This window comes from Dreissena polymorpha, chromosome 12, assembly GCF_020536995.1.
Source record: "Dreissena polymorpha isolate Duluth1 chromosome 12, UMN_Dpol_1.0, whole genome shotgun sequence".
Classification (NCBI taxonomy): Eukaryota; Metazoa; Mollusca; class Bivalvia; order Myida; family Dreissenidae; genus Dreissena; species Dreissena polymorpha.
The window spans coordinates 46,731,933-46,755,670 of NC_068366.1; the positions used below are offsets into that span (position 1 = coordinate 46,731,933).

The 23,738-nt window shown below is 36.8% G+C and overlaps 1 protein-coding gene across 25 annotated transcripts in view; it reads left to right on the plus strand.

Moving 5' to 3' along the window:
• Window positions 1-23,738, plus strand: part of LOC127853913 (CUGBP Elav-like family member 2) — a 194,223-nt gene that overhangs the window by 145,933 nt on the left and 24,552 nt on the right. For 13 of the 25 annotated variants that reach the window (XM_052388721.1, XM_052388722.1, XM_052388719.1 and 10 more), the window contains 7 exons: window positions 8,717-8,845; window positions 10,325-10,404; window positions 12,497-12,718; window positions 13,136-13,196; window positions 15,299-15,361; window positions 20,129-20,230; window positions 22,446-22,550. In XM_052388721.1, coding sequence (XP_052244681.1) covers window positions 8,717-8,845; window positions 10,325-10,404; window positions 12,497-12,718; window positions 13,136-13,196; window positions 15,299-15,361; window positions 20,129-20,230; window positions 22,446-22,550 — 762 coding nt within the window. The remainder of the gene's footprint in view (window positions 1-8,716; window positions 8,846-10,324; window positions 10,405-12,496; window positions 12,719-13,135; window positions 13,197-15,298; window positions 15,362-20,128; window positions 20,231-22,445; window positions 22,551-23,738) is intronic. The other 12 variants (XM_052388718.1, XM_052388736.1, XM_052388724.1 and 9 more) reach the window with 8 other exon arrangements.

The window sequence follows — 23,738 nt, forward strand, 5'->3', positions numbered from 1 at the left end:
GTATGCCTGTAGTAATTGATGAACTCATGTCCAACTGTCTATGTATTGAGAACTGTGAATATAAACAAGCTAAACCTTCTACTAACCTTCTACTATTGCGTTGCTAGCACCCGTAAATACAAAAGATCGCCGCTATCTGTTGAGAACCAAAGAAGGTTTTCCAGAAATACCCGCTGTAGTAGCATGAACGAGGTTATGAAACAGGTCATTTGTATTATTATTATAAATTGTTTGTTATATTCGGGTTTAGCGATTATGAAACATTTTTTGTTTTTGTCTATCGTATCGCTGAAGTTATTGTTGAACTTATGTTCAACGTTTTATAAATTGAGAATATAAATAAGCGTCAACTTTTTCCCGAATCTATTAATAGCCTTAATTGACGACCTGTACTACGTCATTGAGTTGTATGTGAGAGCGTAACCTATTGCGTTGTTATCGCCCGTGGACTTTCCTTTGTTTATCGACAGGCCCATCTATTAATAGCCTCATATCATGAATGCCAAAACACCCGCGAAAAAGAACCACGTGACGCAATAGGACGCTGAACGCAAATACCATGCTACTACGACTTTTAAAACGCTCCGCAATTCCTTTGAAGCCGGGGACTTGTGTTTGCTATTACATTAAGAATTGACCTCTAACTAAAGTAAGCAAAGGAAACGCAGCACCTAATTGACCCATTCCTTCTATGTGCGAAGGCAGATTGAATTTTACTAATGTATGGTTTGCCTTTATAACACACATAATAATGCGGTAAATATGCGACTAACAAGTAAAAAACACTATAATTATACTTTTGTTTTGAATTAAGTTATTTAGAAACCAAAATTATAAACCTTATTCCAAAACAGCAAGACTACATTTTTTAGAGAATATTCTTGTTATATTTTAATGTTTTTAAATTCAGTTTCAGCGATAATGAAACATTTTTTATGTTGTCTATCGTATCCCTGTAATAATTGTTGAACTCGTGGTCAACGTATTATTAATTGAGACCTGTGAATATAAACAAGCGTAACCTTATACTAGTGCGTTATTCTCACCCGGACCCCCCTTTGTTTATCGCCAGCCTCAGATTTATGAATGAGATGAGCGAAAATACTACGTCACGCAGACGCAGCAGAAAGTGGACTATTTTAATCATTCATAAACAATCTCCTCCGCGACACGTACAATACAATCATTGTTTTTTTATTCTTTTCTATAAAACACCATTGGAAACTATTGCATTTAACACGATATTAATATAATGTTTCCATATGTGAATAAACATAATTGGAGAACTCAAACCTCTTGCATAAATTATACAACTCTTTCTTGCGCGGATACGCGTAGTTAAGCGACCATCTAAAAATCTTGTTAAGATAAATGCGCAACAATTCCATATCACTGATTCTTCTACAGGTATTCACACACGTGTTCAGGGTCATTTGGGTGCATGAGGTCACTGTTCAGGGTCATTTGGGTGCATGAGGTCACTGTTCAGGGTCATTTGGGTGCATGAGGTCACTGACCAAATTCCTTTACTCTGACATGCAATCTATTTTAATTATGCCCCTATTTATATTTAGAAAATGATGGTTAATTTGTGGGTTGAAATACTTCGTATCTCTATATTTACTACAGATATATGCAGATCTAGCATGAGGTTGCATGTGGGGCCAGTTTGTTCAAGGTCACTGTTTCTAAAATGAAAACTGAATTTAAGCTTATGATCTTCAGTTAGGATACAGATATTGTACTGCATTGTTAAGGTTGGTTACATGCTGATTAAGCTAAGGATTGCATGTGGGACCAGTGGTCTCAAGGTCACTGTTGCCTAAAATAGAAAAGGTTTTCCTCTCAGTCACTTAAGTTTCAATGGAGGTATTGTGCTTACATTTTGATGTTAGGTAGTTGTCATGCAAACGAATGGTGGAATTGTGTTTTTCGCCAGTTGAATGTCAGTGTTCCTAAAAATTCAACAAAGTGTTTCCTCTCAATACCTTTACTTTGGATGGAGGTATTATTTGGTGTTATGGTAGCTTAGATGATTTTGTTTGACTTGCCATACAGTGTGTGTGTTGTGGTTTGAAGGTTTAAATAATGCCATTTTTTTCTGATTTGTCATGCAGCGTGTGTGTATATGTGTGTGTGTGTGTGTGTGAGTTCTTGCAGGAAGTGTTCTCTTGTTTATTGCAGACATATCATTTGGTAGTCAGATTTGCAGCTCCTCCTTTCTAGAAGCTGTTGGCAATAATTTATTAAAATTTTAATCCATGGCAGCCATATGGGGGGCCAGTGTGTGTTAGGGAGAGTATAGTTTGCCCTTGTCTGTTCGTGCTTTCGTCTTCCATCTGTCCCTGTAACCCTGTATTGCAATTAAGAGATCTGAAAATGACCAAACATATTAACCAGCTTGTAAAGTTGTTCCTCCAAAGTTTTGTTTGGATGTTATCTACACAACTGTAGTTGTGACCCTTTTTTTTAGCAAATCTTTACATTTTTATACCCCCATGACCATTGGTAATGGGGGCTATATAGGAGTCACTTTGTCTGTCGGTCGGTCTGTCTGTCCCGAAAATTTCATCCGATCTTCACCAAACTTGGTCAGAAGTTGTATCCAGATGATGGCTAGGTCCAGTTTGAATATTGGTCATGCCAGGTCAAAAAACAAGGTCACGGGGTCACTTAATGTGTTTTTAAAACCGAAATTTTGTAATTTATTGTTAGATTTTAAAACGACTTTGTACATTTGTTCACCATCATGGAATGGTGTGTCATGCGAAAGAAGTACATTGATATCTCCAAGGCCAAGGTCACACTTTGAGTTCAAAGGTCAAAAATGGCCATAAATGAGCTTGTTTGGGCCATAACTTTGTCGTTCATTGTGAAATTTTAAAATCATCATAAAAGGATATCTCTCTCTTGGAGTTGCCCATAAATGAGCTTCTCCGGGCCGTAACTTTGTCATTTATTGTAAGACTTCAAAATCATTTGGCACATTTGTTCACCATCATTGGACAGTGTGTCATTCTAAAAAATTATGTCAATATACCCGAGGCCAAGGTCACAGTTTGAGTTCAAAGGTCAAAAATGGCCATAAATGAGCTAATGTCCGGGCCATAACTATGTCGTTCATTGTGAGATTTTATAATCATTTGACACATTTGTTCACCATCATTGATCGGTGTGTCATGCGAAAGAATTACGTCGATATCTCCAAGGTCAAGGTCACAGTTTGAGTTAAAAGATCAAAAATGGCCATAAATGAGCTAATGTCTGGGCCATAACTATGTCGTTCATTGTGAGATTTTAAAATCATTTGGCACATTTGTTCACCATCATTGGACGGTGTGTCATGCGAAAGAATAACATCGATATCTGCAACATCAAGGTCACACTTTGAGTTCAAAGGTCAAAAATGGCCGTAAAGGATCTTGTGTGGGCCATAACTATGCCATTAATTGTGAGATTTTAAAATTACTCGCGGTACATTTGCTCACAATCATTTGACGGTGTGTCATGTAAAGAATTACGTCAATATCTCCAAGGTCAAGGTCACACTTGGAGTTAAAAAGTCATAAATGAGCTTGTCCAAGCCATAACTATGTCATTCATTGTGAGATATTAAAATGACTCTGTACGTTAATTTTGTTCACAGTCATTGGACGGCATGTCATGCAAAAGAATTCAAGAGTTCAAGGTCAAAATGGCCATTTATGATAAGGGCATAATAATTCTTAAAAATCACCGCAAATTAGCTTCTCTTGTTTTGTGAAGACAGCATGCAAACTATTCTGTGTCAATTCAGCATGTGGGGGTATATGTCACGTCTGTGACAAAGCTCTAGTTTTACTTGTGTTGCGCTTCACTTTAAAATTGCTGCCATATGGCTGAAACTTTACACATATTAACCAGAGTACAATGTATACACTTGCCCATCTTCATAGTTTAATGTTCAGTTGTTTCCGACATAATTATAGTTTTCAGAACAAGCAGAATGTGTGGGTATCAATCTTCTACAGACATATTTCTAGTTTATCACTTAAACAAAGTATGATCATGTTGAAACAAATTGATCAGATGAGTGTGTTTGCGAAAGAACATGTACACTACTCAAAATTTGCTAAGGATCACTTTTTATTTTTACACTATCTTCAATTTTGTATTACGTTCATTTTAAATTGTTTTTTTGCAGGTTTTGATATTAGAATGTGTGTTTTTATGCTCCCCAAAATAAAATTTCTGCGGAGCACAATGGTTGCCAGTTTGTCCTTCCTTCCTTCCTTCCTTACTTCTTTCCATCACACTTTTGTTACCGTTTCTCATAGCGCCTTCAATACTTTACCAATCTCTTTCATATTTGGCATGTAGGTACCTTGCATGGACCTCTACCTTTTGATGAGGTTTAAGGTCACTGGGGTCAAAGTCACCAAGGCTAATAATAGATTTTTACGGTCACTCTTTTGTTACCGTTTCTCATAGCGCCTTCAATACTTTACCGATCTCTTACATATTTGGCATGTAGGTACCTTGCATGGACCTCTACCTTTTGATGTGGTTTGAGGTCGATGGGGTCAAGGTCACCGAGGCTAATAATAGTTTTTTCTGTCACACTTTTGTTACAGTTTCTCATAGCACCTTCAATTCTTTACCGATCTCTTTCATATATGGCATGTAGGTACCTTGCATGGACCTCTACCTTTTGATGAGGTTTGAGGTCATTGGGGTCTAGGTCAACGAGGCTAATAATTGATTTTTCTGTCACACTTTTGTTACAGTTTCTCATAGACCTTCAATTCTTTACCTATCTTTTTCATATTTGGCATGTAGGTGCCTTGCATAGACCTCTACCTTTTGATGAGGTTTGAGGTCACTGGGGTCAAGGTCACCAAGGCTAATAATATATTTTTCCGTCACACTTTTGTTACCGTTTCTCATAGCGCCTTCAATGCTTTACCAATCGCTTTCATATGTGGCATGTAGTAACCTTGCATGGACCTCTACCTTTTGATGAGGTTTGAGGTCACTGGGATCAAGGCCAAGGTCACCGAGGCTAATAATAGATTTTTTTCCGTCACTCTTTTGTTACTGTTTATCATAGCGCCTTCAATACTTTACCGATCTCTTACATATTTGGCATGTAGGTGCCTTTCATAGACCTCTACCTTTTGATGAGGTTTGAGGTCACTGGGGTAAAGGTCACCGAGTCTAATTATATATTTTTCCGTCTCACTTTTGTTACCGTTTTTCATAGCGCCTTCAATGCTTTACCAATCGCTTTCATATTTGGCATGTAGGTACCTTGCATGGACCTATACCTTTTGATGAGGTTTGAGGTCACTGGGATCAAGGCCAAGGTCACCGAGGCTAATAATAGATTTTTTCCGTCACACTTTTGTTACCGTTTCTCATAGCGCCTTCAATACTTTACCGATCTCTTACATATTTGGCATGTAGGTACCTTGCATGGACCTCTACCTTTTGATGAGGTTTGAGATCAATGGGGTCAAGGTCACCGAGGCTAATAATAGATTTTTCCGTCACACTTTTGTTACAGTTTCTCATAGCACCTTCAATTCTTTACCTATCTCTTTCATATTTGGCATGTAGGTTTCTTGCATGGACCTCTACCTTTTGATGAGGTTTGAGGTCACTAGGGTCAAGGTCACCGAGGCTAATAATAGATTTTTCAGTCACACTTTTGTTACTGTTTCTCATAGCGCCTTCAATGCTTTACCAATCGCTTTCATATTTGGCATGTAGGTGCCTTGCATAGACCTCTACCTTTTGATGAGGTTTGAGGTCACTGGGGTCAAGGTCACCGAGGCTAATCATATATTTTTCCGTCTCACTTTTGTTACCGTTTCTCATAGCGCCTTCAATGCTTACCAATCGCTTTCATATTTGGCATGTAGGTACCTTGCATGGACCTCTACCTTTTGATGAGGTTTGAGGTCAATGGGAGCAAGGTCAAGGTCACCGAGGCTAATAATAGATTTTTTCTGTCGCTCTTTTGTTACTGTTTATTATAGCGCCTTCAATACTTTACCGATCTCTTACATATTTGGCATGTAGGTACCTTGCATGGACCTCTACCTTTTGATGAGGTTTGAGGTCACTGGGGTCAAGATCACCGAGGCTAATAATAGATTTTTCCGTCACACTTTTGTTACAGTTTCTCATAGCACCTTCAATTCTTTACCGATCTCTTTCATATTTGGCATGGAGGTACCTCGCATGGACCTCTACCTTTTAATGAGGTTTGAGGTCACTGGGGTCAAGGTCACGGAGGCTAATAATTGATTTTTCCGTCACACTTTTGTTACCGTTTCTCATAGCGCCTTCAATACTTTACTGATCTCTTACATATTTGGCATGTAGGTACCTTGCATGGACCTCTACCTTTTGATGAGGTTTGAGATCAATGGGGTCAAGGTCACCGAGGCTAATAATAGATTTTTCCGTCACACTTTTGTTACAGTTTCTCATAGCACCTTCAATTCTTTACCTATCTCTTTCATATTTGGCATGTAGGTACCTTGCATGGACCTCTACCTTTTGATGAGGTTTGAGGTCACTAGGGTCAAGGTCACCGAGGCTAATAATAGATTTTTCAGTCACACTTTTGTTACTGTTTCTCATAGCGCCTTCAATGCTTTACCAATCGCTTTCATATTTGGCATGTAGGTGCCTTGCATAGACCTCTACCTTTTGATGAGGTTTGAGGTCACTGGGGTCAAGGTCACCGAGGCTAATCATATATTTTTCCGTCTCACTTTTGTTACCGTTTCTCATAGCGCCTTCAATGCTTACCAATCGCTTTCATATTTGGCATGTAGGTACCTTGCATGGACCTCTACCTTTTGATGAGGTTTGAGGTCAATGGGAGCAAGGTCAAGGTCACCGAGGCTAATAATAGATTTTTTCTGTCGCTCTTTTGTTACTGTTTATTATAGCGCCTTCAATACTTTACCGATCTCTTACATATTTGGCATGTAGGTACCTTGCATGGACCTCTACCTTTTGATGAGGTTTGAGGTCACTGGGGTCAAGATCACCGAGGCTAATAATAGATTTTTCCGTCACACTTTTGTTACAGTTTCTCATAGCACCTTCAATTCTTTACCGATCTCTTTCATATTTGGCATGGAGGTACCTCGCATGGACCTCTACCTTTTAATGAGGTTTGAGGTCACTGGGGTCAAGGTCACGGAGGCTAATAATTGATTTTTCCGTCACACTTTTGTTACCGTTTCTCATAGCGCCTTCAATACTTTACCGATCTCTTACATATTTGGCATGTAGGTACCTTGCATGGACCTCTACCTTTTGATGAGGTTTGAGATCAATGGGGTCAAGGTCACCGAGGCTAATAATAGATTTTTCCGTCACACTTTTGTTACAGTTTCTCATAGCACCTTCAATTCTTTACCTATCTCTTTCATATTTGGCATGTAGGTACCTTGCATGGACCTCTACCTTTTGATGAGGTTTGAGGTCACTAGGGTCAAGGTCACCGAGGCTAATAATAGATTTTTCAGTCACACTTTTGTTACTGTTTCTCATAGCGCCTTCAATGCTTTACCAATCGCTTTCATATTTGGCATGTAGGTGCCTTGCATAGACCTCTACCTTTTGATGAGGTTTGAGGTCACTGGGGTCAAGGTCACCGAGGCTAATCATATATTTTTCCGTCTCACTTTTGTTACCGTTTCTCATAGCGCCTTCAATGCTTACCAATCGCTTTCATAGTTGGCATGTAGGTACCATGCATGGACCTCTACCTTTTGATGAGGTTTGAGGTCAATGGGAGCAAGGTCAAGGTCACCAAGGCTAATAATAGATTTTTTCTGTCGCTCTTTTGTTACTGTTTATCATAGCGCCTTCAATACTTTACCGATCTCTTACATATTTGGCATGTAGGTACCTTGCATGGACCTCTACCTTTTGATGAGGTTTGAGGTCACTGGGGTCAAGATCACCGAGGCTAATAATAGATTTTTCCGTCACACTTTTGTTACAGTTTCTCATAGCACCTTCAATTCTTTACCGATCTCTTTCATATTTGGCATGGAGGTACCTCGCATGGACCTCTACCTTTTTATGAGGTTTGAGGTCACTGGGGTCAAGGTCACGGAGGCTAATAATCGATTTTTCCATCACACTTTTGTTACAGTTTCTCATAGCACCTTCAATCCTTTACCGATCTCTTTCATATTTGGCATGTTGGTGCCTTGCATAGACCTCTACCTTTTGATGAGGTTTGAGGTCACTGGGGTCAAGGTCACTGAGGCTAATAATATATTTTTCTGTCACACTTTTGTTACAGTTTCTCATAGCACCTTCAATTCTTTACCAATCTCTTTCATATTTGGCATGTAGGTACCTTGCATAAACCTCTACCTTTTGATGAGGTTTGAGGTCACTGGGGTCAAGGTCACCGAGGCTAATAATAGATTTTTTTTAGATGGTTATGAACACAGATTAAAAAACCTCATCATCGGGGAGCATCCATCAGTTTTACTGATATTCTTGTTGATTTCATTTTTATGTATTGATTTATCATTGATGCGTGACGCTGGCTGAATCTAGCTAGGTGTAAACTTCAAACTACACATACTTTAAAAAGTGATCCTTAGCAAATTTTGAATAGTATATCAAAAGTATGTTGTTGCATGTTGTTCAATTGATGCAAATTGATTATTTTTTAGAATGTTTTCAATTTCAGAAGAGAGAAAGTTATTTATAGGCATGTTGTCAAAGAAGTACAGTGAGACAGAGGTGAAGATGATGTTTGCTCCATTTGGCAACATAGAGGACTGCACCGTATTGCGAGACCAGAATGGGCAGAGCAGAGGTGAGAATGGCTTCCTAGAACAGAGATACAATCCTCGGAAATAAGCATAGTGTAGACCTGTTCTGTAATTTACAACTGCAGATCCGTTTTGTAATGCACTTAGAAGTGAAGATTGGGTAAACACAATATTAGTTGGGCATGGCATGGTAGTGGTGTTACATCAGTGTGGCCCTGCCAGCGTGCCAGTGATGTCCCATATACAAGTCAACAATATGTCAGTCTAAGTATACCAATATATCTCACATCCTACAAAAATGACCTAATCCGATTGACTTAGAGCGGTCACGTGCCCATGGAGTATTTTCCATACACCCCGAGTAATTTCCATACTTCCCGAGTAATTGAGTAGTTGGTTGAGATATAATAATTACACTGTTAGTAACTGACCGTGTATGGGATAGGTCCTCAATATTTTAATGCCATACTCGAGCTTCGCTCTCATATGGTATGAAATTACTGAGGGTGTATATCCCATACACCATCAGTTACTAATGGTGTAACTAATGATTTACTTGTGAAATACATAGTTTTGACCAAAATGTTATGTTCCTCAATCCATTTATAAAAAGCTAAAGCTTTAAAATCTTGTTAATCACCTTAGATTTAATGTTTGGTTGTTATTTGTTTACATTACAAAAGTAAGACATCCATGAACTATGTGTTTGGTATTGACATTCAGTAATTCAGTGCTCTGTGAAAAGGCAGGGGGATATAGAGGCAGGTGGAAGATATTTACTATCAGTCCTATCACATGGCCACTTGTCAATACATTTATTTCCTGGTTAGTTCTCTACCTGTCAAAATAGCTTCCTTTTTTAAGGGAAGCAAAACTAGCACTAGGCATTGATGTACAATTATTTTTTGTGTTGATTATGAAGATAAAAATGACAAATGCATCAAGTTGATTGGGCGGTAGTGTCACCTGATATTGTTAAAGTTATAATTCTTCCTTAAGTGTTGGGAGGTGTTTCATATCTAGTGAGGATCTTGGTGGAAGCAGGTGTCTGGACACTTTCTGAAGAAGAGTTTGTTTGAGAGTTCTATGTTTGGAAATATTTATCAGGTTTCTTATATCCCAGGTAACTTAACTCTTGTTACCAAAATGTTTTGATATTTTCTTGGCTGAATAATATTTAAAAAAGTTTAATTGGATAGAAAAGCATTTACTTATTTGTTTATTCTTCTTGGTGTTAATTTAATTGTGCATAGTGAATTCTATATCATGATAGAACTTGATAAAACAATGATCTGATTATGTTCAAGAAACTTTAATTTTGTTTGTAATGTTAAGCATCTCTTGTGATATCCAGTCAAAATCTATAAGAGAAGAAAAGCTCATCGGTAATTATGTTGTCAGAATGTGTTGTTGATTTTATGACTGCCAGCTCAATAGGTACCCTCATTAGCACTGGCAAGGAGGATGGAGCACACGTCAGACAGGCGTAATGGTGCATGTAATGTCTGTGTCTGTGCTTGCAGGTTGTGCATTCATTACGTTCTCCAGTCGCCAGTCCGCCACGAACTGTATCAAGAACATGCACCACTCACAGACTATGGAGGTAGGTGCTGCAGCAGGCATTCACACTGCAGTTCAGCTTAACCCTTTGCATGCTGGGAAATTTGTCGTCTGCTAAAATGTCGTCTGCTGAATTGCAAAAATAAGCATTTTCTTCCATTTTTTTCAAAGAAATCAGAATAGCAAACAGTTTGGATCCTGATGAGACGCCACGTTGTGTGGTGTCTCATCTGGATCCAAACTTTTTGCAAAGGCCTTCAAAATTCGGTTCCAGTACTGAAAGAGTTCTGGGCTTTTGTTTCTTTTAGAGCTCTTGTTGTTCTTTAAACAGATGTAGCAGTAACATTACCAAGTATGCAAAATGATTCTTGCTTATAATTTAGCTGTGATTTAATTTAGCTGGCAATCAAATTATGCAAAATATTTGAGAGCGCTTTCCGACAGATTGCTGTGTAATATTCATTTGAAAAGTTAACATTTTCTCAGAAAGAAGGAATCCTTATAAAAATGTTTGAAAATAATCCCTGTAACAGTCCAACACTGGCAATGCCTTCAACACCTCAAATAAAGTATGACCCTGCATATGTAGGTTTATTGTCTTGAAGCCTTAGGAACCAAACTCGACTTGGCTATCGCAAGTCAATATTTTATCTGCCAAGTTGTATGGGATTTGATGTCTGAAATGTTCTTGCTAGAACATTTATTAACAAACATTGTCTGGGTTAAAGTATTTGGATTTTGGATTCGTTTAGTTCTTTGAATGAAAATACTAAATTTACATTTATTCAATACAAAAATGATTACTTAGAAAATTATTCAATGATGATATATTCAATGTTCCATTGAGTGATGTTTTGAAATATATTGTTGAAATTAATGTCAGTCAAGTTTTTAATTGAAACATTTCTTATTGTGTATGAGCAGCGTGCATTACTATCAGAATTAGAAAGCATAAGAAAGCATTCAGGCCTCACACAGGGTTTTATCTCCAAAACGTACCTGAAGTTAATTGGCCGTATAACCGCCTGCATTGAGCGCTAGGAAGTTTTTGTACTTTGCACTGGTAATTAGTACTCTGAAATAATCATTTGGTAGAGCATTTAATTTTTTTAAGTGATGAATTGCCTTAAATATTTGATGAGCTAAAAGAATAGACAAAAAGATGTTTGTGTTGTTAAGCATATTGAAGTTTGTGTTGGTTCACAAAAACTCCCAGTTTCTGAGATCACATCTAAGTCTATGGTACACTTTTTCTGCTACAAAACTCCCAGTTTCTGAGGTCACATCTAGGTCGAAGGTACACTTTCTGCTATGAAACTCCCAGTTTCTTAGGTCACATCTAGGTCTTACGTACACTTTCTGCTATGAAACTCCCAGTTTCTGATGTCACATTAGACATTAATTGTTGCCTGGCACTTTGTGTTTGGTGAGCATCAGATGATAATTAAACCCAATGATTACCATGAATGGCTGTTTGTCAGGAGATTGTCACAGACTCATGACAATGCTAGGAGAGAGGGGGAAGAGTTGTCTAAACAATTGGCCCTGTACTTGTGTACTGACTTGCTTTGCACTTTGGTGTCTTTTAAATGCAAACAATTTTCTGAACATTTATTTCTAAACATAATAAAGGCAATTTCAAAAAGGGTATTAAAGTGAATGTGCCCCAGACTTAGTAAGTGTAGTGTCTCTTTTTTTTCTGCACGGAAGGTTTTGCACCACATTCATTTTGCAAATGGAGTTCAAAAACAAAAAATGCTAGTTTTGTCTGTTTTATCACAGCATATTTGTTTATGATAAAACATTATTTGATTAATTTGTAAAGATAAAAATGTATCAGAATTTCTTGCCTTTACAACACCAACATTGAATGTTTAGTTGATTTTGAAGTTATTTTTTTTAAGCTCATAAAGGGAAGTTAATGTTGTTACTCCTGAATTGTGTTCTGACTTGAGTTGCCTTTCTTGAATGGTGTTGAAATGTACAAGCAATACTTGCATGAGAGGAGAGGGATCTTCAATTCAAATCTGTTTTGTTGCATTTAAAAAGAATATGGAACACTGCTGATTTATTTAAAATCTAGGCAGCTTTAAACACAAACATTATTGTACAAATGTGTTGTTGCATTATTGCAGGGCTGTAGCTCACCACTGGTTGTGAAGTTTGCTGATACTCAAAAGGAGAAAGAACAGAAGAAACTTCAGCAGATGAATGCCAACCTGTTGGCCTCGTTTGGGGGAGGGACGGGCGGGGGAGGGCTCAATCTCGGCCCCCAGTACCTAGCTGTAAGTGGGGACAATCTAGGCCAGCAGTATCTAGCTGTACAGGGGAACAATCTAGGGGCCCGGTATCTACCTGTAAGTGGGGACACGGCCTGACTGGCACATGCAGTATAGTATTGTTATCATTTTGTGTTGTTGTTGTTCCATCAGATACAGAGGATGTTTAGATTGCTTATTTTGGTAGACTTCGTACAGGCCCATCATGCAGTAAGCCCTCTCAGTTGTTGACCATTCTTATTGTAAGCTTCAGCCAGTTGTAATTTTTTGAAACATGGAGCATGTTATGGGTGAAAGTCATTGTCACATAGTTAAAAGCATTGCAAGTTTACAGTTCCAATATAAACATAATCTTGTTTATATTCTTATTTATGACATATCAGGCAGTTAAGGCTACTATAATTGTTATGACACATCTAAGAGACGGACTGTATATATGTCTGCAGCTTTCACTATAATTCATGTTGAACTTTGCAGTGTCTTGTACAATTTCAGCTTTTACAACAGGCCATGAGTACTGGAAACCTGGGCATGTTTGCCAGCATGGGCAATTTAGGTAGGTGAACTTATTCAGTACAAATTTAGTACCTTTTCCATTTTCAGCCATATTTTGTACAATATAGTCTTTTAAAAGTCCTCAAACTTTTATATTCTGTGTAGCTTACTTGCACGTTAAGTCACTACCAGTTCACTGTAAAAGAAACATTCACTTGTGAAAGAGACAGAGTTTAAAGTTTAATAGTAACCGCCACTGAGAAGGCTGCCCCGGCCTGGTTGTGCCCAGTATGGCGGCCAACTGCATGTGTGGATCTCGTGTGCACTTGTACAGCTGCAACTGAATGAGTGTTACCAGACCAGCCTGTGTCTGCAAGCATGTACTATTAATACCTGCAGTACATTCCTCTATATATTAACGTGTTTACTTTCTTAGTTTCAATCATACCAATTCCTACTTGAGTCTTTAGAATTTTTATTTCGGTACTTTAACCTGGATTGTATTCACACATTTTATTTTGTCAATGAGCCTTTTTTTTGTTCCATTCAATAATCATAATGTTTATGTAATCCCATGTTGAATGTTTTATGTTTCTGTCAGTGTCTTCTGTTCTCTTCATGTAATATTGTTGATATCTTCTCTATGTGCCTGAGTCTCAATGTTTGACTAGCTGACTGCCTACTCTGGTCTTGTACATTACAGTTGTTGATATGTATGACTGTGCACTAGTTGTGTACATGACAGTTGTTGATATATATGACTGTGCACTAGTCATGTACATTACATTACAGTTGTTGATATATATGACTGTGCAGTAGTCTTGTACATTACAGTTGTTGATATGTATGACTGTGCACTAGTTGTGTACATGACAGTTGTTGATATATATGACTGTGCACTAGTCATGTACATTACATTACAGTTGTTGATATATATGACTGTGCAGTAGTCTTGTACATTACAGTTGTTGATATATATGACTGTGCACTAGTCTTGTACATTACATTTGTTGATATATATGACTGTGCACTAGTCTTGTACATTACAGTTGTTGATATATATGACTGTGCACTAGTCTTGTACATTACAGTTGTTGATATATATGACTGTGCACTAGTCTTGTACATTACATTACAGTTGTTGATATATATGACTGTGCACTAGTCATGTACATTACAGTTGTTGATATATATGATTGTGCACTAGTCTTGTACATTACAGTTGTTGATATATATGACTGTGCACTAGTCTTGTTCATTACAGTTGTTGATATATATGACTGTGCACTAGTCTTGTACATTACAGTTGTTGATATATATGACTGTGCACTAGTCTTGTACATTACATTACAGTTGTTGATATATATGACTGTGCACTAGTCTTGTACATTACAGTTGTTGATATATATGACTGTGCACTAGTCTTGTTCATTACAGTTGTTGATATATATGACTGTGCACTAGTCTTGTACATTACAGTTGTTGATATATATGACTGTGCACTAGTCTTGTACATTACAGTTGTTGATATATATGACTGTGCACTAGTCTTGTTCATTACAGTTGTTGATATATATGACTGTGCACTAGTCATGTACATTACAGTTGTTGATATATATGACTGTGCACTAGTCTTGTACATTACAGTTGTTGATATATATGACTGTGCACTAGTCATGTACATTACAGTTGTTGATATATATGACTGTGCACTAGTCTTGTACATTACAGTTGTTGATATATATGATTGTGCACTAGTCGCGTACATTACAGTTGTTGATATATATGACTGTGCACTAGTCGCGTACATTACAGTTGTTGATATATATTACTTGTGTTCTATGGTCTGTTACATTGCAGATGTTGATATAGTGCATATTAATGTTTTAGTTGAGTACTCATATATATGGAATGATTGGTTTATTTACCCAAGACTATTGACAAATTACAGTATGTGCTTTATAAACCTACCTGTCATTTAAAAAATGTTTTGTAATAGAGTGGCTGTTAAAAATATAGGGAATAGTGGTAACATGGTAATGTTTTGGACTTAAAATTTGTTTGGTGATTAAAATATACTGATGCGTTGGAAGTTTGTAAGTTTAGACGACAGCCCAGTAGCTGTGTATTTGACAACTGTATGATTATTTGCTGACTTTACAGGACAAAATGCATTGAATGTTCAGCAATTATTGGCTCTCCTGGCAGCAGCAAGTAATAACCCAGGTATAGCAGCCAGTGTCTGGCCTAGTCACGTGTTCTATGCATTGTGCACAAACGATACATAACCCATATTTCTGATGACAAATTATTGCCTTTTTTCAAATTATACCTTACAGTAGCTTTGACAGATACATTTTTGCTGTTTTTCAAAGAAAATGTCATTTTATGTTTATAATGAACCTTGGCAAAACATACGGGAATAAAAACTATTGATCCTCGTCAGAAATAATTATTAAAAAAAAAATTTTGGTCAATTAAAGTTCCAGAGATTTGTTTTGCAGGAGAGAAGGTTTTTTTTCCAATTTCTAGATAGAAATCTTATGAGTTGTATGTTGGTAATTTATTTGAATCTCTAAGGATACTGCACTAGGTGCCATGTTTTATTGAAACCACTCTGCAGGTTTTCTCAGATGTATGTGTGGCCGTGTCTTGTTGTTTGTGCACAATCTTCACATTGTGAGTGTACTAAGATGACTCAGTATTTGTTACACATCAAAAGGCTCCTTTCCTTCTTCATATTCCTATTTTTATCTTGTCTTGCATCAGATAGAACCTTTCTATCATATTCAGATCTTTATCTTGACTTCTCAAACAACTTTAGTACACTAAATACTTGTTTGATTCATTACCATGAATGTTTCTGTAGTGTATATGTATTATATTTGCATTCATCTGAAACTTATTTTGTAGTTTTGTCATCCACACTCCCAAAGTACTTGAACAATAGTATTAAACTTTGCTGAAACAAATTCTAGTGGACATCTTACCCATCAAAATATAAACAACAACACACAAAAAAACGTTTTCATTGTTGAAACAAGCTGTTGGGTAACTATCAATAAAATAGTTTCTTGAAACTTAATTGTCAGTGATGCATTTGGACACATTGCATTAGGAGCTGTAATACAATCATATAAAAATAATATTCAAGAATATTTTTAATTCCCATCAACTTAAATGTTATGCCTTTTGCGCAAACAATACAGTTTTTAGTAAAATCAACATTTTGTTCTTTCACTAGAACTAATGCATTAATTTTATAGAAAGCAATGAAAATTGTTTTATGTAAACTATGCAATAAAACATAAAACATGGAATGGACATCATGTCTGTGATTTCCTCAAACAAAACTGTTCATTTCATGTTCTGAATTTCTTGTATAACCCTCATCAGTGGTCCAGCCCGGTCCCAAACCAGCGTGCTATTCCAAGTTTTATGATTGGTGAACATTGTCTGCTCTATATAGTGTCTGGACATTTGACAGTGCAGGTCATGGCTACAATCATTAACCCATTTATGCCTAGTGGACTCTCCCATCCTGCTAAATTGGATTAATTTATTTCCAAAATTAGGGATGTCTAGTATATTTATGCCCCCCTTCGAAGAAGAGGGGGTATATTGTTTTGCTCATGTCGGTCCGTCCGTCCAAATGTCCGTCCACCAGATGGTTTCAGGATGATAACTCAAGAACGCTTAGGCCTAGGATCATGAAACTTCATAAGTACATTGATCATGACTCGCAGATGACCCCTATTGATTTTGAGGTCACTAGGTCAAAGGTCAAGGTCATGGTGACCCGAAACAGTAAAATGGTTCCGGATGATAACTCAAGAACGCTTATGCCTAGGATCATGAAACTTCATAGGTACATTGATCATGACTTGCAGATGACCCCTAGAGATTTTCAGGTCACTAGGTCAAGGTCACGGTGACCCGAAACAGTAAAATGGTTTCCGGATGATAACTCAAGAACGCTTATGCCTAGGATCATGAAACTTCATAGGTACATTGATCATGACTGGCAGATGACCCCTATTGATTTTCAGGTCACTAGGTCAAAGGTCAAGGTCACAGTGACCCGAAATAGTAAAATGGTTTTCTGATGATAACTCAAGAACGCTTATGCCTAGGATCATGAAACTTCATAGGTACATTGATCATGACTCGCAGATGACCCCTATTGATTTTCAGGTCACTAGGTCAAAGGTCAAGGTCACAGTGCCAAAAAACGTATTCACACAATGGCTGCCACTACAACTGACAGCCCATATGGGGGGGCATGCATGTTTTACAAACAGCCCTTGTTATTTCTATATTTACAGAAATTCCTTTAAGCAAACAGCGCAGACCCTGATGAGACGCTGCATCATGCGGCGTCTCATCTGGGTCTACGCTGTTTGCCAAGGACTTTATTTTAGACGCTAGGCATAAATGGGTTAAATGACGATTGTAATCCTATCTACAAGATTTGCTGTCATTTCTAGTTAATACAGATTTGTCCTCAAGATGCACATATCCTGTAGGGTTACTTATTTCTGAATTGTCATGCACATCTCTTGGATCTGTCTGAACATACTAAATACTTCTGGACAAGTGAATGCATTACATGTCTATAGAGGACAGCTGCAGCACTCAGTCAGTTGTTGGAGATCTGGTACACATTCTCTTTAATTATAACACTAAACATTGCACAGAATAACTAAAATATGAAGGATATAAGCTGCATGCTTCGCCATTTAGAAGAATAAGCCCATTAACAATGCCTTGAATGTTGATGTAGGATGTTCATGTTTTGTGAGTCCTGTGGCCCACGCACTTATACGCTGTTGTTATTAAAAAATTATTCACTTACATAATTATGTTATTACTTTGTTTTATTAGTTCCATATTAAATTACTTTAATGTCTTTCCACTCACTTCTGGTTTAAATATTATTTTACATTTTTTTAAGTTTGATTTTTTTTATTTTCAAGTGTGTGGTTTGGGTTATATATTTTATTTCATAGTGGGTACATTATAATGATTTAACTTGGTCCCATATGCAGTGATATTTGTACAATATTAGCCCCAGGGCTTTCTGGGCTACATAAGTATGACTCACTCAGCAGAAAGTATAAGAGTATTTGTGTTTTTATTTATTTTTCCTGTATTACAATTTCTTTTTTAATAAAGTAAACACAAAACATGACTAGAATCAACAATTGACTTGTAATAATCTTGACAAGTCACTTCTGACTGATTAGAAATTCTGACAGAAGTTCATGTCTGACTAGAATCAACTTTAGCTAGATCTTGGTTTTTAAGTAATAAATCTTTTTACTGCTAGTCTGCTTCCGATTAATGTATTGAATCATATGTTGTTCTCTTATTTTTTTCAGAACCATTGCAAAAAAACAAATGCAGACAAATTATTTACTTGAACACCATAGCAAGGCATGGTTCTCATATTACCCATCATGCCATAATCATTCTGGTCAAAATCGGAAGAAAAAAATAATAACTAGGGGAACATTTGAATTTGTTTCTTGCACAATAGTTTTTTTAAGTCTGTAATGCATGATAAATTATAATGAATGTTATTATTGGACTAACGCACTCAGCAATGGACATGCAAGCTGTAGGCTACAAACTATTAAGTAATAGATAATTGACAACCCGATACTCGTCTTGATAATGTCTACCAAAAATATTCGAAAACCATGTTGAATTTAACTTCTATTATATCATAAACAAGGGATTTTATCTACAGTTACAGCATTCATGTATAATTATGACTGATTTGAGCTCTCTGGGACAAATTAGTATGCATTTCCAAGCCCTTCTTTCCTTTGTCCAATTTTTGTGCCCAGATCACCCACCACTGTCAGTATATCACACTATACTATATTTTTGTTTACCCAGTTTTAAATGTGCCGTTAAGTTATCAGACCGGAATGGTTAACCAACTTGTTGTGTTACACTATTACACTGTTAAGACACAATCTGCTCTGTCCAAATAATATAGGAGTCCTGTGCTTAACCAGATTAAACTGCTATTGCTTAAAAGGAGAAATTCCTGTGAGATTTATTTAAAATCTTACTTGATATGAGGTCTTACTTGATGGTCCCACAAGTCTGAGCAAGTTTTGCATGTGGAATCCTGTCCCTTCTAGTGATTTGATCAGGCTTTCAACACTTGTTCCTTCTACTTATGTTCCTATTTTCTCACCTGCCCTATCTGGTCCAGAATTCTGCTCCTTGTACCTAATACAATTTTAGAGATTGTGATGTCTTTCTTTCCAATTTATCCTTTTGATGTTGTGGAGTTTCCTACACCATGTTGTGTGCATGGATTTTATACACCGTCTCAATTAGTTCAACAACACTTTCTTACAATGAGCAAATATGTCAGTTTGTCATCATGTAGTCGTTACACTTTTTCTCATTTTGTTTATTTGGTACTAGAAAGCTATAAATATTTTAATGTTACATAGAAATACATTCAAACAACATTGGTTATCATTGTATATTAGTAAGTGTTTGTAAGAAAATATATTTAATTAGAGTCTGTTGGTGAAGTAATAGCGGAGAGTATGACATCTTGCATTGAGTTGTGTTTCTGTGGTCAGCTCTTTTTAATATTAAATTAACATAAACAGCGTCTCTCTGTGTTGTTTATTTATTAAACAATTTCCATTTTTAACCTTAAATGGATGGTTTTAAAAACATTAAAAGATGTGTATGTCTCTGCAACATGTGGTATTGTCAATATTAACTTCACTGCTGAACATAGTCTAGTCACTGCTATGATTGCTGGTACTGTTGCCCATGCCTCCCAGTCTAGGCCTCCCAGTCTAGGCCTCCCAGTCCAGGCCTCCCAGTCTATGCCTCCCAGTCCAGGCCTCCCAGTCCAGGCCTCCCAGTCCAGGCCTCCCCTAGGTGATCTTTCCTATCGTCTGCAGTCAGTCCGGTGTTCATGCAGCATTTCATTGCCCGTTTGTTTCCTGCCAGGCCTTCTAGCAGCGTTGGCTGCTCTCGCAAGCGGAAACTCCTCTGGCGGCACTAATTCTCCGACCACACCCACCTCGACAAATTCGACCAATAACGCGTCAGGTACTCAAACGTGTCTCACAAACGTTTAATCATTGTTCAGCCGCTATTTTTATTGTCTGCTCTTTTTTGCGTTTTTTTGGAGAGTTTTTTCGCTAGTTGTTTATCTTGCATATTCTGTTGTTGTTTCACTTTGCATGGAAACACTTTCTATTTGAGGGTTTGTTTTACAGGGAAATAATGTTCTTATGTTGCAACATAGAATTGCAGACATGTTAGTCATTGCATGAAAACTTCTATACTTCTCTGTTGCAACATTTTCCATATGTTCAGATCTTATTAAATTAGTCTTTCAAAACTAAAATGTACATGTTTAAGATTCTTGAATTGGAGTTAAAATATTTTTACATCAACAGTAAAGTAAAGATACTTAATAAAACTACCCTATATCAATAAAATCATATTAGTGCATTCCAGAATGATGTAATTGACAATCTTTTGGTAGAGAACATTATTTCTTTTGCATCAGTTAAAGGCATTTTATACCAAAACATTACATGGGGTGGGTGGTTGGGAGGGGGCTGAAAGCATCTCATCGTTTTGTTTCTGAAAATTAGTTGTCATAGTCACATGTGCGCATGCTTAATCACGTGTGATTTGCAAATGAGAATTGTAGGACTGCAGTTTGCATGGATTGTTGTCAATCACCAGTTTTGTTTTCCTTTTTGTGGTTTTCACTGCTTTGCAATAGGCACCATTTAGAAATATGATGTAACATAGCCTGGACGTGGAAAATCATATTACTAGATGTAGTGTATTTCTATAGATCAATTTTGTTAGGATTTGATAAAACAATCATCGCCATGAAAATTAATTTTTATACTAGGTTTAAAAAACACACCTTTAAAACAAAGAGTATATGCACAGAAAATATCAATAACAATTAACATAAATTAGATCAAATACACAAATATGTCAGTGTTCCTATTTGCAATCCTTGTGGTGTTTACATATTGTGTGTACCTGTAGTGTTTCAATGAGGTGGCTATTTTATTCAGAGAGGAAATGATCATCTACAACCAAAATTACTTCCATATGGAATTTTAACTTAAAAGTATTAAACTGTCCATTTTTTTAAAAGAAAGATGTTGTTTTAAGAACAAGTCCAGTTTAAAGATTGGGTAATGGTGATTTTGTTTTAATTCAACATGTCCCCATACCATGTGAGTATTCAACATTGATCAGTATGATTTTCCATGGAAAGGGGATATTGTCTTTTGCGCTTTGTATTTTATACACTGCATTTTGCATGATGTAATTCAAGTACCGTGTAACACAACCATGTATAAAGCTTACATACAAGTTTATCCACATGATTTCATGGTTAACGTCACCTCCAGTATGGTTTGTTTGGTTGGAAACAAAACCAATCATTTATTGAATGTTATTTAATTGCAGTTATTAAAAATGATTGGTTAATGATGAAATTAAATTGTCTTCTTTGTACATAATACAGACTAAGGAACATATATATTGTGTTATTATTTAAGCAATTGTTCGTACATAAAACGTTCATATAACTCTTAGGTGTGATTTGGTACAGTATTACTACTATGCATGTTACTTACTGGTACATTTTAAGTCACAATATGTGCTGTATACTTTTATCTGATGTTGTGTATTGTTGTAGAGTGTCTACTTTTATTGTATTTTATATCTCCTTGTTTTACTTTTGCCGCTGTTGTTGTTTGTGTTACTCTTATTGTTGTGATGTTTATCCACACACCCCGCAATATAATTGTTAAATTGTAGTTTGATTTCCTTTGATCTTAAAAAAGCATTGTTGTTTGTTATTTCGTTAATATTTTTATATAAATATTAATGTTAGTTACAGTTATTTCCTTGACGTGTGAAACAAATCATATTTTGATATTTCAGTATCCTAGATTTAAAGCAATTTCAAATGACGTTTTTAATTCTGTATCAGTTTCATAATAACCATGCATTATATTGGTGGTTGTATTGCTAATTCCCACAATACACAGTATGAGTTATCTTGCAATGATGGTCTGATGTCAGGCTAGTTCACTATCTAAAATGTCCCAAATGAATGTTTGTGGATTTCTAATAAACATCAAAACATGGCACACATACAATTTAGGTATTTGAACATTTTGGTTCTGAAAATGTTGGTCCCATTACGAGAGGTTATTACATTCCGTTACTGTTTGGCTGTTTTATGCCCGCGTTACTGATGTAGATGCCGATGTACTTGCAGGCGATGCCTCCAGTAACATGCACCTCCAGAACCTTCAGGGCTTGGCGGCACTGGCCAATGCCTCCGCTAACCCAGGTACGAGCCTTCTTGATCCACACATCTACGGTAATCACACTTCTCACCCTAGACCTCCAGTTCTCCGCCCTCTTCCTGTAAGCTTGGAATGGTTGGCCATAGGGCCTCTTCCTGTAGGCTAGGATTCCTAGGCCATAGCTCCAGAGACTGTTCGATATCAAAAAGGCCATTATGTAATGATGTCTTCTAAGCCTGTGTTATTCACAGTTTAGGTTCCTTGAAACAAACTCCTGTTTCTAAATTTTGTCAGTAGCAGGTTGGATAAGAATCAGAGCCCCAGAGTGATAATTTTGGTTGGAACTCACGTTTACACAATAAACTAGGCTTCTTGATTAACCAAAGTAATCAAATGTTATTTAAACAGTGGTGTAGGCAGTGTTCTCTTTCCCATATTTGCTGTTTTCTTTTGTCTTTCGTCATATTAAGTGTTATCCAATACATGTAGTTGCCTATTAAAAGCTTTCCCAGATATGAGATATAAGTATTTAAAAGAGAAGTGTTATTTAATTCAGTTGATATTTATGAAAACCAAATTATGTCATCCAAACCCTCACTGCATAACAAAATATATATACCATGTGTCGGAAGGTGGGTGCAAGTTACTGTTCATCAAACAGCTTTCAGTGTTACAACATGATATAGTCCCCAGAGTTACACTCCCTTCCTTTATTAATTTCAATTGTCTTTTTATGCCCCTGGATCAAAAGATCGGGGGTATATTGTTTTTGGCCTGTCTGTCTGTCACTGTGTCTGTCAGTCAGTCAGTCAGTCATTGTGTGTGTCACAAAACTTTAACCTTGCTCATAACTTTTGCAATATTGATGATAGCAACTTGATATTTGGCATGCATGTGTATCTCATGGAGCTGCACATTTTGAGTGGTGAAAGGTCAAGGTCAAAGGTAAAATAAATATTCAAAGATGCGCATTAGGGGGCATTGTGTTTCTGACAAACACATCTCTTGTTATCTTCAGCTTTTACCAATCATTTTGAGCATGGCTGTTCACCCTTAGTTTGAGCTTTACTACTCAGGGAGATGTCAGTATCTGGGTTTGCTTAATCCTCTGGTTTAGGTAAATGGGCTAACATCTTCATATCACTGAATGTTAATACATTGTTAAGGTTATTTGTCTTAGGTTACTGTCCAAGTTCCATAACTCTGAGCTGCAATTCTGCAGAATTATGCCCTTTTGTGAACTTTTTGAAATTTGGTGAAGG